Source organism: Carassius auratus, unplaced genomic scaffold (assembly GCF_003368295.1).
Source record: "Carassius auratus strain Wakin unplaced genomic scaffold, ASM336829v1 scaf_tig00016366, whole genome shotgun sequence".
NCBI lineage: Eukaryota > Metazoa > Chordata > Actinopteri > Cypriniformes > Cyprinidae > Carassius > Carassius auratus.
The window spans coordinates 316,171-332,086 of NW_020524669.1; the positions used below are offsets into that span (position 1 = coordinate 316,171).

Consider the following 15,916-nt stretch of genomic DNA (forward strand, 5'->3'; position numbering starts at 1 on the left):
GCGTTCTTAATGAGTGGCTGTTGCGAGCACCAATTAGATGGCAGCTGGAGGCGGGCGTAGCGTGCGGATTTGACCATTCACCCAATGAGTAAGAGCTGACCGAACGCAACGCACAGAGCTTGTCGCTACGTGAGGGAGCCAATCAGCTCTCGGCAACGCATGAAATAGCCCAATGAGGTTCGAGAAAACGCTGATAGGCAATGATGGACGTTTGGATTAGCGTATAGGCTTTTTAGGACCGTTTAACCTTGGTGATTATGTTACTCTGCTGCTCTCAATGCATTATCTTGACATTTTTATGGGTTAATGAAATGCAGTTTCCGTACAGCAGAGAGATGAGCTGGTGTTGTAATGATGATAAAGACCGTCAAGAAAGACTCTGAACTGTTTAATTGTATTTAATTTACATACATTCTCGTACATGCATTCAGTAATTTGCTTTAGTTTCTTTTCAAATAAAAACACACGGAAGGACAGCAAAAATATATAATGACAATACATGATTTTTCGTTAACATCAAAATAACAACAATAATAATGTATGCATACAAAACCAAACGAAATATTTTTTCACACTTCCCACTAATTGTGGGTATATTTTGCAGAATGGATGTAAACATGGCAAATATAGCTTTTATTGGAAGCAGATAGCATAATTAGTTCAGTAAATAACTATTATTGAAATAGCCAGTGTCTGTCACAGCTGAATACGTGGGAGGAACATTGTTGTTCTTGAGAGCAATTGATTGAATAGAATCTGTGGGTGCATGTTGACGTCATAATTATTTTTGGTCCGTTTTCCCAGAAGATAAAGAATAGAGCATTTAAATACATATATATTTACTACAAGTTTGTGTTGTGAACATTTAGTTCTGCAGTAGCATATTAGTGCAAAAAAAAAAAATCTAATTTTGAGACTTGAACTTGGATAGAATTTTGTGAACAAATAATGCTTGAATCCTAAAGAAACGTGTGGTTGCAGATTCTGTACGGAATATTTTTTTATTGTAACACATACAAATCTGAATATATTATCTGAACATATTAACTCAGTCAATGATAAAACACAGAGCGTTGACCTACAGTAGAAGTAACACTATCAGAAAGTCCATTTTTTGCTTAGTCTTATTGTTCTATGAGTCAAAAATCACAAAAACAAACACCCATAAGGCTTTCTGCTCCAAACCGTAGCCTGCAGTCTCTCATGCATTGAGGATAACAGATATATAAACTGAACTCCAAGGCTGCGTCCCAATTCAGATGCCTACACTACACACTGAATGTACAAAGTAGAAAGTAAAAGTACTTCTGAGTTTGTAGTAAGATAGTATGCCACCCATCTACTGTTTGCTTTATAACGTTAGTATCTAGCTACATTCCTAACCTTAAAATAACTAATGTTAAAATCATATCCAGTACACTTTAAAACTGCTGTGGCAACTTCTGCCTTGCATTCCTCGATACTTTTCTTTACCTGAAACAGTCAAAAGAAAACCATCAAAAATGTTATACTAATGGGGGACAATATTAGTTGAAATAAATTAAAAAAAACATGCATGGATGCAATTCCACTAAAAAAAATGCCTTTGGCACAATTATTGTCCATCTTAAAAAATTTATAAAACGAAAATGTTTCATGAGTGAGACTTAATGCCATTTAAGGGTAGATAATGTACAAATTGGGACGCAGTTCAGGATTTTAGAATCAGTTAAAGGAATAGAAAATGAACACCCAAAAATGAAAATTTCCTAAAAGTGTACTCACCTTTAGGCCATCAAAGATGTAAATTGTTATTTGTAAATCCAGTGGATCCTCTGCAGTGAATGGGTGCCGTCAGAATGAGAGTCCAAACAGCTGATAAACACATCACAATAATCCAAGCTCCAATAGTCCAAGCTGTGTGTTTATTAGAACTGGACTGTTTTCACCTATAAATCCTGCTAAATCTGTGCATATGTATCTCCTGAACCAGATGAGATGACTTTTTTTTTTGAGATGAGTTTAAAAAATCTTTGAAGATGGATTTGTTTCCTACAAACACGCAGCTTTTCTCTTCACAAGACGTTAACTGATGGACTGGAGTGCTGTGGATTACTTGTGGGTTACTGTGATGTGTTTATCAGCTGTTTCGACTCCCATTCTGACGGCACCCATTCACCGCAGAGCAATCATTGCTGAGCAAGTGATGTAATGCTACATTTCTCCAAATCTGTTCCCATGAAAAAACAAACCCATTTACATCTTAGATGGGCTGAATGTGATCACATTTCCAGCTAATGTTAATTTTGTTTGGGTGAACTATTCAATCTGAGCTACGGAATCTTCAGCTGAGGATTCTAGAACTCTTGACTAGTTGTCATGGTGATTTCGGAGCACACAGGGATTCAGTACAGTAGAGGAAGCGTATTATTGGAGCACAGATAAAACATACATGCTTCTCCAAGCAGAGGCACTTTCAATTGTACTGTAAATTCAAAGCGAGGAAGTTAGTTTATTGTCCATTCCCATTTGGAGTTCAGTAGTGTGCACTGGGTTAAACACACACACACACACACACACACAGTAAAGCACATGCTCACACATACGTTCATTTTACCGCATCCAGAGGGCCGTACCCTGTATATCTGAATATCAGGGCCCTGTTAACCAACAAACACACATGAAGAGCACATCATGAACCTCAGTAATTCAGGATTGGGTAAGAACAGCACCTCTAAGATTCTGCATATTTCAGTGTTTGGTTTCAGTTTGTCGTTCTTCCTCACATCCAATGTTTTTTGGTGAACATCCCTCCAGTGATTTCATATATTGTAGGCTTAAATAAACAAGTCTTTGATTGTATTTTTTCTACACACACACATGACCTGTCTCTCTCTGTCTCAGGTTCCCACTCCCAGTACTTTCCTCATGTGCTCGTAGACGACGTATGAGATGCTGACCGCCGGGATGACCTTGAGGAAGTTGGGAGCGATGCCTCGATAGAGACCCACCACTCCGTCCTGTGCCACGATACTCCTGAAGAGGGTCAGCATGGACAACTGAGGAGCTCCCTTCACTGACGCTGAGGAGCCGGAGGAAAACAATCTTAACTTCTTATGATACCAAAAGTATAATTTCAGTTCATGCATATTTATTTTAAGTAATAAAATGTTTTTACACTTTAAGTTCACAAAGATAACACTGTTACAAATCACACTAAAACATCTATTCTTCCAGCTTTATTATTAACTATTCAAGTATTTTTATGTGAATTTTGGGATATTGCATTAAAAACACCAGATGGAAATGACAATATTTTAGATAAAATCTTAAAATGTGCATTAAAAAAAACATATGCACTCAACTGTTGTTGATAATTTTGGGAATAATTATGAGGTGGAAATTTTTTTTTTATTAGTAATACATTGCACTACTTTTCCTGGAAGTGACAATTTTGTGTTTTATGTGATGATCTTCCTGGGAAGGAAGCACAGCTCTGGTCTGATTGTGTGTGTGTCTCACCCTGCGCCTGCATGCGTGTTCGGATGAGAGCTAGCGGGTAGGACGCCAGCTGTCCGCAGGTGCTGGACGCGGTCCCGCAGCCCACCAGCACCAGGACGCCCGGGTCGGGCGAGCCCTCCGAGTACCGCTGCAGCCAGGCGTTCTTCAGCGTCTGAGAGAGGAGACAGCGTGAGAGAGAGCCTTTATGAAGGAATCATTCTCAACACACACACACACACACACACACACCTCGTAGACGGCGAGGTCTATGCCAGCGTACGGGATGATGCCCAGCATGTTGGGCAGGTATCCTTTATAAAAGGCCAGAACGCCCTCCTTCTGCAGGATCTGCTTGGCACAGTCTGCCACACTTGAATACTGTCCTGTTTTACGAAGAGTGAGACGGGTCTTCAGCACCTACAGAACCACACAGACAGACAGAAACCCACTCATGACATTAAAACAAACACAAAAAATGTTACAAAAAAAAAAAAAATGTTTTTGACATTGATATTTTTGACATTCTTGAGCAGCAAATCAGCATATTAGTATGATTTCTGATCATGTGACACTGAAGACTGGAGGAATGATGCTGAAAATACAGCTCTGCATCACAGGAATAAATTACATGTTATAATATATTCAAGTATATATATTTTTTTATTAATATTATTTATAAATAATAATAAATAATATTAATAAATATTTCACAATATTATAATTTTTACTGAATTTCTTATCAAATAATTGCAGCTTTGTTTAACAGATAAGACGTTTTTCAAAAACTACTGAACCCAAATGTTTGAACAGCAATGTACTAATTATTGTCAGTGAATATTTCTTTTACTTTTTTAATTAAAACATTTACACCAATTAAACAATTCAAATAGGTTTTGTAGTAATAAATATATTATATAAACTATATTCTTTACAAATATTGTTTATTGTGAATATTATTAATAAATGTGTTTTTTATTGAAGATATGTATATTTTGCTAATGCAAACATTTTTCAGAAGACTTTATTTGACTTAAGTCCATTATATTTCCAGGACTCTGCTTCTCTCTCCATTAACCACAGCTCTCTGCTTTATTCTGACATGAGCCGCTGAATGCAGAGCGCTTTCTTTAGAGCACTGGGCCTGAACTTTATGTAAGGCCTTTGGTAATTTGAGCAGACATGTAGACGTGTGTGACAGCGAGGCCTTGACATATAGTGACCTTGACGTTCAGAGCGTACAGGAACCAGCTGTTGTGTGTGTGTGTGTGTGTGTGTGTGTGTGTTTACCTCCATCGGGTATATGACAGTTTGAGCTGTAGCTCCAGCCAGTGATCCAGCGACGAATCTCTCCTGAACTTTCAGAGTTCCTCCCTCTTTACTGCCTCTCATCAAGCGTTTAATCTGCAGACACACGGATGTAGGCTGAGTTTTGAGGCGCTGTCCACTCGGCTGAGTGTAAGACAGAGCTGTACCTGCTCGTAGGCCATGAATTTGATGGCTGTCTCTGGTGCGATCTTCAGGACATTGATGCCGTTCCCTCTCCACAGCGCAGCGAGGCCGCCCTCCTTCACCATCGCACGCAGACCACGCCACACAGTCCCTTTATCAGAGCTCTGGCCGTGCACCTGAACATCAACACAATTCACATGATTTTTAATGTCAAGATGTAGTCTAACTAGATTACAATTAAATCACAACACACCTAAACATGATAACAAAAAAAAGTTCAGTTGCAGTGTCTCAAATGACCTCCAGGGGCACACATTATTTCATCTTAATTTTTAAATAATCCTGTTCAACGGTGGTGAAAAACTACATTACCCATAATTCTGCACAGACTCTTCACCAATCAGAGACTTGTAGCAGAAAAACACTGCATTCTTAACTAAAACGCTTAAATAAGCATATTTTTCAATAACCATAAAATGCATTTCTATGCACATAATCAAATATCTTTAAATCCATAATTTCATAGTTCTCCTGTCCGTCACAATGCTAGTTTTTTTCCTTCATTAATGCTGCTAAATACATAGTAGCGTACATTTGTCCGATTTTCAAGTGCTTTTTGCACCAAATCAAAGTTTGTATTAATTCACCATGTAGCTGTTGGTTTGGTTCAGGGTTTAGTTAACTGAAACTGTAGTAGTTAACCTTTAGATGCCTTTCATCTTGTAGTAATATCTATTATCCTTGTTCACACAAGCCACAGCTTTTGCTAGATTGTGTTGCGTGAGCAACTTTGAAAGTATTAAAGGAGATCTGATCATATCCTTCCTTCACTATATTTATTATTTCATTAATATTTTGTCTGACTATTAATCAAGTTATTCATCAGTATTTAACCTCAAAGACTGTTTGATGATTTAACTAAAAAAGTAAAAGCCATCGATACTCGTATAGAAAGAAAATGCATATATATATATATATATATATATATATATATACATATATATATATATATACATATACATATATATATATATATACATATATATATATGTATATATATATACACATATACATATATATATATATACACATATACATATATATATATATACACATATACATATATATATATATACACATATACATATATATATATATATATATATATATATATATATATATATATATATATATATAGTTTTATCCTTTCAGAAGTGGTAAGAGTAACAGGCATGAACACATGTTGAGAGTATTACTTCTCCTAGGGTCACAAGGCCAGGCTAAATGGGTCAGGGTGACCTATCCTCTACGTGCATCAGATGGTTTCACTGATCCCAGACCAGCGCTGTCTCACCTGCAGAAAGACCTTGAGTCTGTCGAGCGGCGCGGTTCCTGTCCTGGACACCGATCCGGCCACGGCTCCTGCCATCAGCTGCCTCCACACGAACCCTGACTGCTTCTCCTTCTCCGAGAACTCGTCTGGGACCGTCAGATGCTCCCCGATGTCCAACATCTACACAAACACACCAACACACACACAACAGAGCAGTTACAGAAAGAAAGAGGCGCCATTAATTTTCATGAGAAAACCTGTTGCTTCGTACCACCGAGTGTTTCCAGTACTGAGCGATTTCCTCCATGTTGAGCAGAGGGTTGAACAGGAAGTGATCTCGCCACTCGAACCAGTCGATGGTCATGGATTGGTCTTTATCCATACTGTACCAACACATTTCACAAGCACCATGACAGAAAACCACAGCTGAAAAGCACTTCCCATACATGCTACGCACAAAAGCACACACCTTTGCAGGATTTTGGCGGCCTGCTCCAGCGTGACGTCCACGCCGAGATTGTGTAACGACTGCTGGATCTCCCCCACGTCCAGTTCACCTACAAACAATGTGGCATTGTACTGAAACATGAGATAACAGAGCTTAAACCGAATTCATGCTAATGCTAATATGATGCTAATAGTGATGTAAAGTGCTAGCAGCAATATCACAGCTTCTGGGTTATTATGATGCTAATATATTACAGATAATATAAGGTTATAGATGCTATGTTATGTAGTGGGATAGACTGTAGGGTTATTGGGAAGATATATATGGCAAATTTTATTACTTATCATATCTGTAACATAAAAAATTAGGTCTGCTCTAACAGAGAATTAAGATTCTGACCAGTGTTGTTATTAACTAGTGTAGTCGACGAAATAAAATTTTGAAATATTAACACATATTGTAATAGAATATACAGAGAATAATACTAAAATAACATGATTCTGATAATGCTGTGAAGCTGACAGAAACGAACCATCATTGTTTCGGTCCAAGCTGCGAAACATGAGTCTGAGGCGTTTCTCATGTGAACGCAGATACTCGGTGAACTCTTCAAAATCCAGCTGACCGTCTTTATTAACATCTCCAGCTCGGACAATCTGCTGAATATAGGGCATATACAGAGAGATAGAGGGGGGGGAGAGAGATGGAGGGACAGAGGGATGCCGGGATCATTAGGAAAGGTGGGATGGTGTGCAAATGAAGGAGAAGCGAACATTAAAACCATGCAAAGCCACCGGCCCACAGCACCAACATCAAACATGAGCAATCAGACACTTATCATCGAAACTAAACAGGTTCATTTCATTCGAATTAATTCGAAAATGAATGTAAATGTACAAACAGAGAAAGCCAAGCGCACGAAACAGTAGCTTTAAATCCGATCCACTCCAAGACGCTGACCTTTCACACAGTCTGCAGTCTGCATGTGTTTCTGTGAGCCTATGTGTGAAGTTTAGCACTTTCTTGCCAAAATCATTCATAACAATGCATAATGCAACTACAAACACATGCACACATGCTCCCGAACCTCAAAAAGCAAAGCACTTTACAAAATCATCAAGTTTCAGAAATCAGTATCACAAGACTGTCGCAGGCAAACAGATCAATGTCTAATCACTAAACTATAAACTACTGTATACAGCAGTGATGGGGTAGTGCATTAAAAGTAATGTAATCGGATTACTTTTTTCAAGTAACTAGTAGAGTAACACATTTACAAGAAACTATTGGAGCTACTTTTTAAATTAGTAAAGCAAGTTATTTTTCCCTGTTTATTCACGAACACGTCTTCTGTCCCTGTGTTGAGCTGTTTTTGTTTTTTTTAATGGAGTAACGCAATACTGTATTGCATTACTTTTAAAGGTAGTTTCCACAACAGTAAAAAACAGCGTGCAGGATGCTGTGGTAAGATAAGATAACAAAGATTCATTTAACACATGCGTGTGTCGGTTTGATTGTAACTTGGTTCTCATTGTTTCCTAGGCCTTGGGTTTGATGTGCTGGCATTACATCACTACAACCTTCTTAGCAATTCAATTCATTTATCATATGAAGCATCATGAGTTTGAGTATGTTAGCGAGTAGGCAGCTACTTAATGTGTTACACTCTCACTAATGTGTGCAGCACATCTGTCTAATCTGAGCTGAACATCAGGTGCCATCCCAACCAGCAACAACTGATTGTTTTTTGTTTGTTTATTTCTTTCTTTTGACCGCTTGTCTGTTTTCTATTTCTGGAGCACTGTTTGACTGTGCGTCTATCCACAGTGAAATCTCAGCGTCCTGTAATCCTGTTTACATGATCATATATTAAATATTGTGGTTTCTACAGGTTTATCCCATTTTGTGTACTTGTTGTGCATCATTCTTGAAATGTAATAGTATGAGCAGTGCACTACAAGCAGCTTCACACCCTTGGACATGCTTGGACATGCTCACATCAATGTAGTGTACATTTTCTCACACTGTACAACAATTATCTCTATTTTTGCATTACTGTAAGGGGTAGGTTTAGATGTTAACAAAACAATCTAATAGGCAGAAAATGTAATAGCATGATTGTTAGTTTCCGGTCAGAGCTGTATCAGTTCTAGCCACAACCAACAAACTTCCACACTTCCTTTTTCGGGTAATCTAAGTGCACTTTTTTTTTTGGAATTTTACACCCACTACTCACAGTAGTATCTGTACGACAGAACGTCACAGAATGGTGCACGGTTTGGACAGAGTAAGTACACAATGTACAGTACATGTTTGAGACGCAACTGTTCTCTACACTCATTGGTTCGAATCGCACTCTACATTCTTGAATCTTGAGCATCAGACACAATCTGATTGGCTGCCTGAGATCGTATCGCGCCCTGCGGCATTTTCACTTTCAGTGTTCGGATCACGTGACCTGGAAGCGTAGGTTGTATTTCCACGTTAAATCATAAACCTGTCATTTCACGGACAGTTGTCCTTGTTCTATAAGCACCCTTCCGTTATGACTGCATGCACTAGGTGTCCTCCGTACCTCCTCCACCGAGCTCCACGACATCCCCCGCGCGGCGAGTCCGACGCGCAGCTCGTTCACATCGATCCGTCCGTCCTTGTTCAGATCCAGCTGCGCGAAGAGCTCGGCCCAGAGCCGCTCGCGCTCGGGATCGACCCCGCTGTCCTGGCACCGCGCCCGCCACATGATGCTGTCCACGCACGGTCAGCCACGGAGAAACATCGGCCGGAAGACGCGTCCAAAAAAGGAGCTGCAGGGGAAACAAACCCCTTGCGTCGCGTCCGAGCTCGCGCTCAGCAGACGGCGTCAAACAGCTGTTTTGCACGCGAACCAGGAAGCTTGCGCAATCATGAAACTCGTACTTCCAAGATAGCCATTCATATTCTTATCCTCAAGCATTGCGACATTTTACGTCGAGATGAAAACACCACGCTGTCCTTGCGCGTCAAAACACGCTGTCCTTGTCTGAAACCCGAGGACTGCAGTGACTGACTCCTGCCACGATACAACAACAGCGGCTTCACATTACACCCTCAGGGGGGCTTCCTTCTGCCAGCATGATATATGACCCTAAATATCCTGGTCCTGAAGTGTTAACAACAGAGAAACCGTGTTAAACCGTGCACGGTGCAGCCACTTCTCCACTGACTCTGGGGATGAATGGCACACAAATCAGATGACAGCAGTAAAACACCTCCTGTCATGCAGAACAGAACATGATCTTCTCTTCACAAGGGTGATTGGTTATTTTGATTCAAGGCTGCATGGCTTATGAAGTCACTTCCTGAGGGTTCAAGAAGAATTCAGGCAGCAGGTTCACTATTTTTTCAGTATATCTGTTGACTCTTATCAAACACATAGATGGATCAGAAATGTGAGCAGAAGAACACATGCGACCATAGACCACAAAACACCAATTTTTTTAAATTTTCTTTTGAACTATTTGAAAATCTGGAGTCTGAGGGTGCAAAAAAAAAAAAAAATCAAAATATTGAGAAGATCACCCTTAAAGTTGTCCAGATCTTAGCATTTCATATTACTAATCCAAAATTTAGTTTTGATATATTAAGGGTAGGAAATTTACAAAATATCTTCATGGAAAGTGATCTTTACTTAATATCTTAATATATGATTTTTGCCATAAATGAAAAATCGATAATTTTGATTCGTACAATGCATTGTTGGCTATTTCTACCAATATACGCCCGAGAGTTAAGAATGGTTTTGTGCTCCAGAGTCACAGATGGTAGAAACACATCTCTGACAGATCCTAGGGTGGTTTTGCTGGTTAGATGGTCCAAACCAGTAATTTAAGGTCATAACTGGTTTTTGATCTGCTAGACCATATCTGTCAGTTTGGTTAGATCTAGTAGACCTCCAAAAAACAGGTTTGACCACCTTAAAGGCTCCACCCCGAAATGTAAATGTTTACTCACCCTTATGTCATTCTGAATACATTTAACTCTCTTTCCTCCATGCAACCCAAAATAAGTTGTTCAGATGAATGTCCTTGCTTTATGTTTCCTTATGATGTAAATGAATGGGTTCAAATGCTTTCAAGCTCCAAAGAGGAGTAATTTTTTATAGATTTATGAGAGGAACAGACCCAAATTTAAGTTATTTTCCTGATCTCATCTGCATTTGCATATTGAGATGTTTCTGCATGAAGACATCATCCCTGTTCTAAAGAAACCCAAGATAGCAGAACTTAACGACTACAGACCTGTGGCTCTAACGTCTGTCGTCATGAAGTCGTTTGAAAAACTGGTTCTGGCTTATCTAAAGGACATCACTGGACCCTTACTTGTCCCCCTGCAGTTTTCTTACCGAGCAAACAGGTCGGTGGATGATGCAATCAACATGGGATTGCACTTCATCCTGAAACATCTGGACAAAACAGGGACTTATGTGAGGATCATGTTTGTGGACTTTAGTTCGGCTTTCAACACCATCATCCCAACAGCCCTTCAGACCAAACTGACCCAGCTCTCTGTTCCTAGCTCTATCTGTCAGTGGATCACCAGCTTTCTGACAGACAGGCAACAGTTACTGAGACTGGGGAAATACACATCAAACAGCTGCTCCACCAACACTGGTGCCCCTCAGGGATGTGTTCTCTCCCCTCTGCTCTTCTCCCTGTACACCAACGACTGCACCTCTAAAGACCCCTCTGTCAAGCTCCTGAATTTTGCAGACGACACTACAGTCATCGGCCTCATCCAGGACGGTGACGAGTCTGCTTACAGACAAGAAGTTGAGCGGCTGGCTGTCTGGTGCAGTCTTAAGAACCTGGAGCTGAACACGCTCAAAACAGTGGAGATGATCGTGGACTTCAGGAGAAACCCACCTGCACTTTCCCCACTCACCATCATGAACAGCATTGTGACTGCAGTGGAGTCATTCAGATTCCTGGGAACCACCATCTCTCAGGACCTGAAGTGGGACATTCACATTGACTCCATTGTTAAAAAGGCCCAGCAAAGGTTGTATTTCCTTCGCCAGCTGAGGAAGTTTAACTTGCCACAGGAGCTGCTGAAACAGTTCTACTCAGCCGTCATTGAGTCTGTCCTCTGTACTTCAATAACTGTCTGGTTTGGTTCAGCAACAAAATCAGACATCAGAAGACTACAGAGAACTGTTTGGACTGCTGAAAGGATTATTGGTGCTCCCCTGCCCACCTTTCAAGAACTGTATACATCCAGAGTGAGGAAAAGGGCTCAGAAAATCACTCTGGATCCCTCACATCCAAGTCACCCCATCTTTGAACTTTTGCCATCTGGCCAGCGCCTCAGAGCCGCAAACACCAGAACAGCAAGGCACAAGAACAGTTCTTCCCCCAGGCAATCTACCTCATGAACAGTTAAATGTTCTCCACTTATGCAATAAAAATGTGCAATATCCTTATATTTATTTGTTACCCCTCCATCCTAGTACATCCCTGCATCTTACTCAATCCTATTCCATTATCATTTATAGCACAATTGTTTATACATGTATTTATATTTTTTTGTCTGTGTGTTATTGTCTCTGTGTACTGGAAGCTTATGTCACTAAAATAAAAAAATTCCTTGTATACGCAAGCATAATTGGCAATAAAGCTCTTTTTTGACTTTAAATGCATTCACTATGACTATGATTAACAATCATTTGTCAAGCTATAAGAGTGACTGGAATCTGTGACCTGATGAACAGAGCACAAGATCAGCGCACAGATAACCTAATGAACACCTGTTGCCTTCAGTCACTGTTCCCGACACAAATACAGGTGATAACACACACAGAGACACGCTTTCTGTAGAAAACCGCTGTCAGCTGCTGTCCACACTAACTGTATAACGTCAATACAGCCGGTAATCAGCCCTGCTTGTGATGTGGACAGTCATTGTGTGGAGTTCTCACCCAACAGCTGTCCGTGTTGTTTCACGATCTCAGGATCAGATTAATGTCACTATATAACAGCAGCACACAGAGACAGAGAGAGTCAAGCGGAGCGGGAGACATCCGATCGATTCTCCGAGGTTCTCTCAGACGTGGTGTGATGTGTAAGGGGCTGTCTGCCATCCCCTCCTCATGCCTGGAGAAGTGAGTATCAGCGCTTTGAGACAGATACTGGAGCATCAAACTGTGTCTGGATGTGAAACATCTTCTGGATGGATGTGTTGATGTTTCAGGGCGAAGGGCATGAGGGTCAAACTGTCCCACCTGACCGAAAAGCAGGAGTGGGTCCACAAACACAGGTAAGAAGTGCACCGCTCTCGTTTAAAGCTCAATATACATGTTAAGATTAATATACCATCCTTCCTTTTCTTTAAAAAACCAACAAAAATGGGTGTAAAAGGGATAGTTGAAAAAAAAAAGCTGAACTAGGTAATAATAAGCATCTGTTGTTTTCTTCAGAGCGTGTGAGAAGCTGCCTCGGGACCTGGAGTCTCTGCTCAACAGCAAGCGTGAGGGGACTTTCTTCTTGATCTGACTCGCTGAACTCACTTCTCTTCTCTAAACTTGACTTCTCTCTGCGCAGCGGGCATCCAGGCGTTTCGTTGCTTCCTGCGCTCCGAGTTCAGCGAGGAGAACCTGGAGTTCTGGCTGGCGTGTGAAGAGTACAAGAGCACATCCGGGACCAGACTGACGGAGAGAGCCCACAACATCTACAAGCAGTTCATCAACCCTGACGCTCCTCGGGAGGTGAGAGACCAACACAGTGTACAGCAGGGAGAATAAATAAATAATGAACAAATAGTAGTAGGCTTGTTTAGTTTAAGTAAATTAAATGAAGTAAAAAGTCAAATGTTTGCATTGTTTGATAATATTATCATTAACGGCAGCGCAAAAATAAAATATTTTAAATTAACTCAAATTATTACAATTTATAATAAATTTATAAAATTATAAACAAATTGATATTTGTTTTAATGTATTACAGTTGAAGTACATTTACATAATATGCTTTTGTATAATTATTTAAAGTGTACATATTTTACTGTATTATTCTTAAAACTAATAAAATATAATAAAAAAATATATTAAATTTTATATTTGCATTTTATATAAATCTGTATAATAATGTATTTATATATTAAATATTTTTTTTCTTCAAATAATATACCTATTTTTGCATTATTCTTATGACAAATTTAGAGAGAAATGTGCTTAATTGTCATCAAAATAACATTATAATACAAAACATCTTTAAGAAGCTAAAATAGGCTGCATTTTCTTTTTCTAAAATGTGATTTCTTGTTTCTTTCTTCTGGTTTTAAAGTGAAATGCATCTTCTAGACAGTTGGAGCTTGTGTGATGTGTTTCTCAGGTGAATCTGGACAGTGAGACCCGCGAGGCGTTGATGGGGCTGATGGAGGAGCCCACAGCGGACACGTTCGACGAGGCTCAGCACCGGATCTTCTCTCTGATGGCTAAAGACTCGTTCCCACGTTTCCTGCGCTCCTCTTTCAGCCAGCAGCCTCTCAGAGTCCTGTGAGACACACTGTGTATCTGTGATCTAGACTAGATCTGGAGTTAATCTGTAGAGACGCATGAGCCACAGTCAGGTAGAATAAAGTGTAGTAGGACATAGACTCTTTAGACATTTGAAAACATCTATAATCGTTCATTTATATCTTTGAACCTAATAAAGTTATTTGGCTCAGAATGGAAGTGTTTTGCAGTCAATCTCAAACTGAGAGCCAGTCGAGATCTTGAAGCTCAAGGTCGCCACACAATCAAGGCTGAACAAAGATAACAAAGCAGGCAGAGAATCACAGCGTTCAGCCAATCACAGAACGAGCAGCGGGTCCTTGACCACAGGGAGACCTCCAGAGATTATAATCGCAGTAAGACTGCTTACCAGTGGAAAAACTTATACGTGACTCTGGATGACATCCCCAAATTAATAAAGTGATGAATGGAAATTGGGCAGTTCAATTAATTATAGAATGAAAATGGGCAAATAAAAAATGGATCACCGAGAAATTATTATTTTTTAATTACAATTTATATTACTACAGTTTTACTACAAATAGCATGCTTAAACTATAGTGAGTGTAACAAAGTGTTTTACCTTACTTAGGTGTAACAACCTTTTTTATTTGTTGCAAAACCATGTGTTATTTTCATGAGTTTTAAATGTTATTTTATAATGAGAAAACAGTATATATTTATAATATTTATAGAAAGCATTCAGTGTTAGAAAAGATCATGTATGTTATTTACTGTAAATGGTCTACAAGTTTGAGGCATTGATTGTAACAGTATATATACACCAAATATTTTGACTATACTTTTCTTCTTTCACAGCAGGAAAACCTTTTTTGAGAGACACCAGGACTGCCGCAGACTGGTGTGGTAACAGAAATTGAAAAGGATTTTTTTTTTAATTTTTTAATTTTAAAAAAATTGATGATGCATAGACTACTACATACCAACAAGCAGATGAGCACCACATTAAATGCCTAGAAAAAGCTGCGTGGGCAGAAAGTTCTCCACAGAACTGTTTGCCTTTCTATAAAAAAAAAAAAAAAAAAAAGATTTTTTTTTTTTGATGCGAGTACAAAATCTTCGCCAGATTTGAGGAAGAATGAGTCATCCATAATCCACCGATACATAAAAAAACAATAAAAACTTAAGTTTATAAATTAAAATGGTCTCATGATTATTTATTACATATACTTTATTATTTATTTATTATTTATTACATATACACACACACAGAGTGCAGTGCAAAAGTCTTAGGCCAGTAGTATTTCAAGTTGAAGATACAAACTCAACTGCGCATGCGCGTCCACACACGAGTTTCCTCCGCTGCTGATGAGAAATATCTATTTAACGCTGCTTTACGTTCAGAATACTCGTCTATTCAAGGACACAGTGCTTTCTTAACTCCTTTCCTGAGTGCTTTCGGTTTGTGCTGTTGCTTTTTAACTTCTCCGGGTCTTTGTGCTTTACATTTTAATTTGCCTTGAGCCATTTCTACTCCGTGGACGCAACCGGAAGTAGAAAGACATCCACGTTTAGGATGAAATAAAAATAAAAGTCTTTTCTAAACACCAAACAGTGTGGCTGTGTGCGTGTGATGTCGTGTAATTTAAGAGTTAAATTAAGAATAGTCTTAGTGGTACTGATTAAATCTGTAAACTGATTTTAAAACTAATATAGG

At 39.3% G+C, this 15,916-nt stretch overlaps 2 protein-coding genes across 6 annotated transcripts; one reads left to right on the top strand and one right to left on the bottom strand.

The window, feature by feature from the left end:
* Positions 1-382: 382 nt before the first annotated feature.
* LOC113075104 (calcium-binding mitochondrial carrier protein SCaMC-3-like) lies at positions 383-10,002 on the bottom strand. Of its 5 annotated transcripts, XM_026247837.1 has the most exons (12): positions 9,286-10,002; positions 7,243-7,369; positions 6,732-6,819; positions 6,534-6,645; positions 6,284-6,442; positions 4,953-5,105; positions 4,768-4,881; positions 3,730-3,897; positions 3,502-3,652; positions 2,905-3,061; positions 2,586-2,639; positions 383-1,473 (listed from the first exon to the last, which is right to left on the bottom strand). In XM_026247837.1, exons 1-11 carry the CDS (start codon positions 9,448-9,450, stop codon positions 2,588-2,590), a joined length of 1,446 nt encoding a protein of 481 aa, XP_026103622.1. In that variant the 5' UTR covers positions 9,451-10,002; the 3' UTR covers positions 383-1,473; positions 2,586-2,587. The 5 variants fall into 5 exon arrangements, with proteins under 5 accessions (XP_026103622.1, XP_026103620.1, XP_026103623.1 ...); XM_026247835.1 differs by having other exon boundaries at positions 383-2,639; XM_026247838.1 differs by having other exon boundaries at positions 383-2,639; positions 7,243-7,366; positions 9,286-10,001.
* Positions 10,003-12,448: 2,446 nt separating this feature from the next.
* Positions 12,449-14,418, top strand: LOC113075110 (regulator of G-protein signaling 5-like). Its single transcript, XM_026247850.1, has 6 exons — positions 12,449-12,529; positions 12,644-12,846; positions 12,936-13,001; positions 13,162-13,211; positions 13,286-13,449; positions 14,075-14,418. Exons 1-6 carry the CDS (start codon positions 12,449-12,451, stop codon positions 14,240-14,242), a joined length of 732 nt encoding a protein of 243 aa, XP_026103635.1. The 3' UTR covers positions 14,243-14,418.
* The last annotated feature ends 1,498 nt before the right edge of the window (positions 14,419-15,916 follow it).

Coding starts and splice junctions, on each gene's coding strand:
- LOC113075104 (XM_026247837.1), bottom strand. CDS start 9,450: ATGTGGCGGGCGCGGTGCCAGGACAGCGGGGTCGATCCCGAGCGCGAG. Junction 5,106..6,283: donor GACTCAAGGTCTTTCTGCAG/GTGAGACAGCGC, acceptor GTTGATGTTCAG/GTGCACGGCCAGAGCTCTGA. Junction 3,898..4,767: donor CTGTCATATACCCGATGGAG/GTAAACACACAC, acceptor GTGGTTCTGTAG/GTGCTGAAGACCCGTCTCAC.
- LOC113075110 (XM_026247850.1), top strand. CDS start 12,449: ATGAACAGAGCACAAGATCAGCGCACAGATAACCTAATGAACACCTGT. Junction 12,530..12,643: donor TGTTCCCGACACAAATACAG/GTGATAACACAC, acceptor TGATGTGGACAG/TCATTGTGTGGAGTTCTCAC. Junction 13,450..14,074: donor ACCCTGACGCTCCTCGGGAG/GTGAGAGACCAA, acceptor TGTGTTTCTCAG/GTGAATCTGGACAGTGAGAC.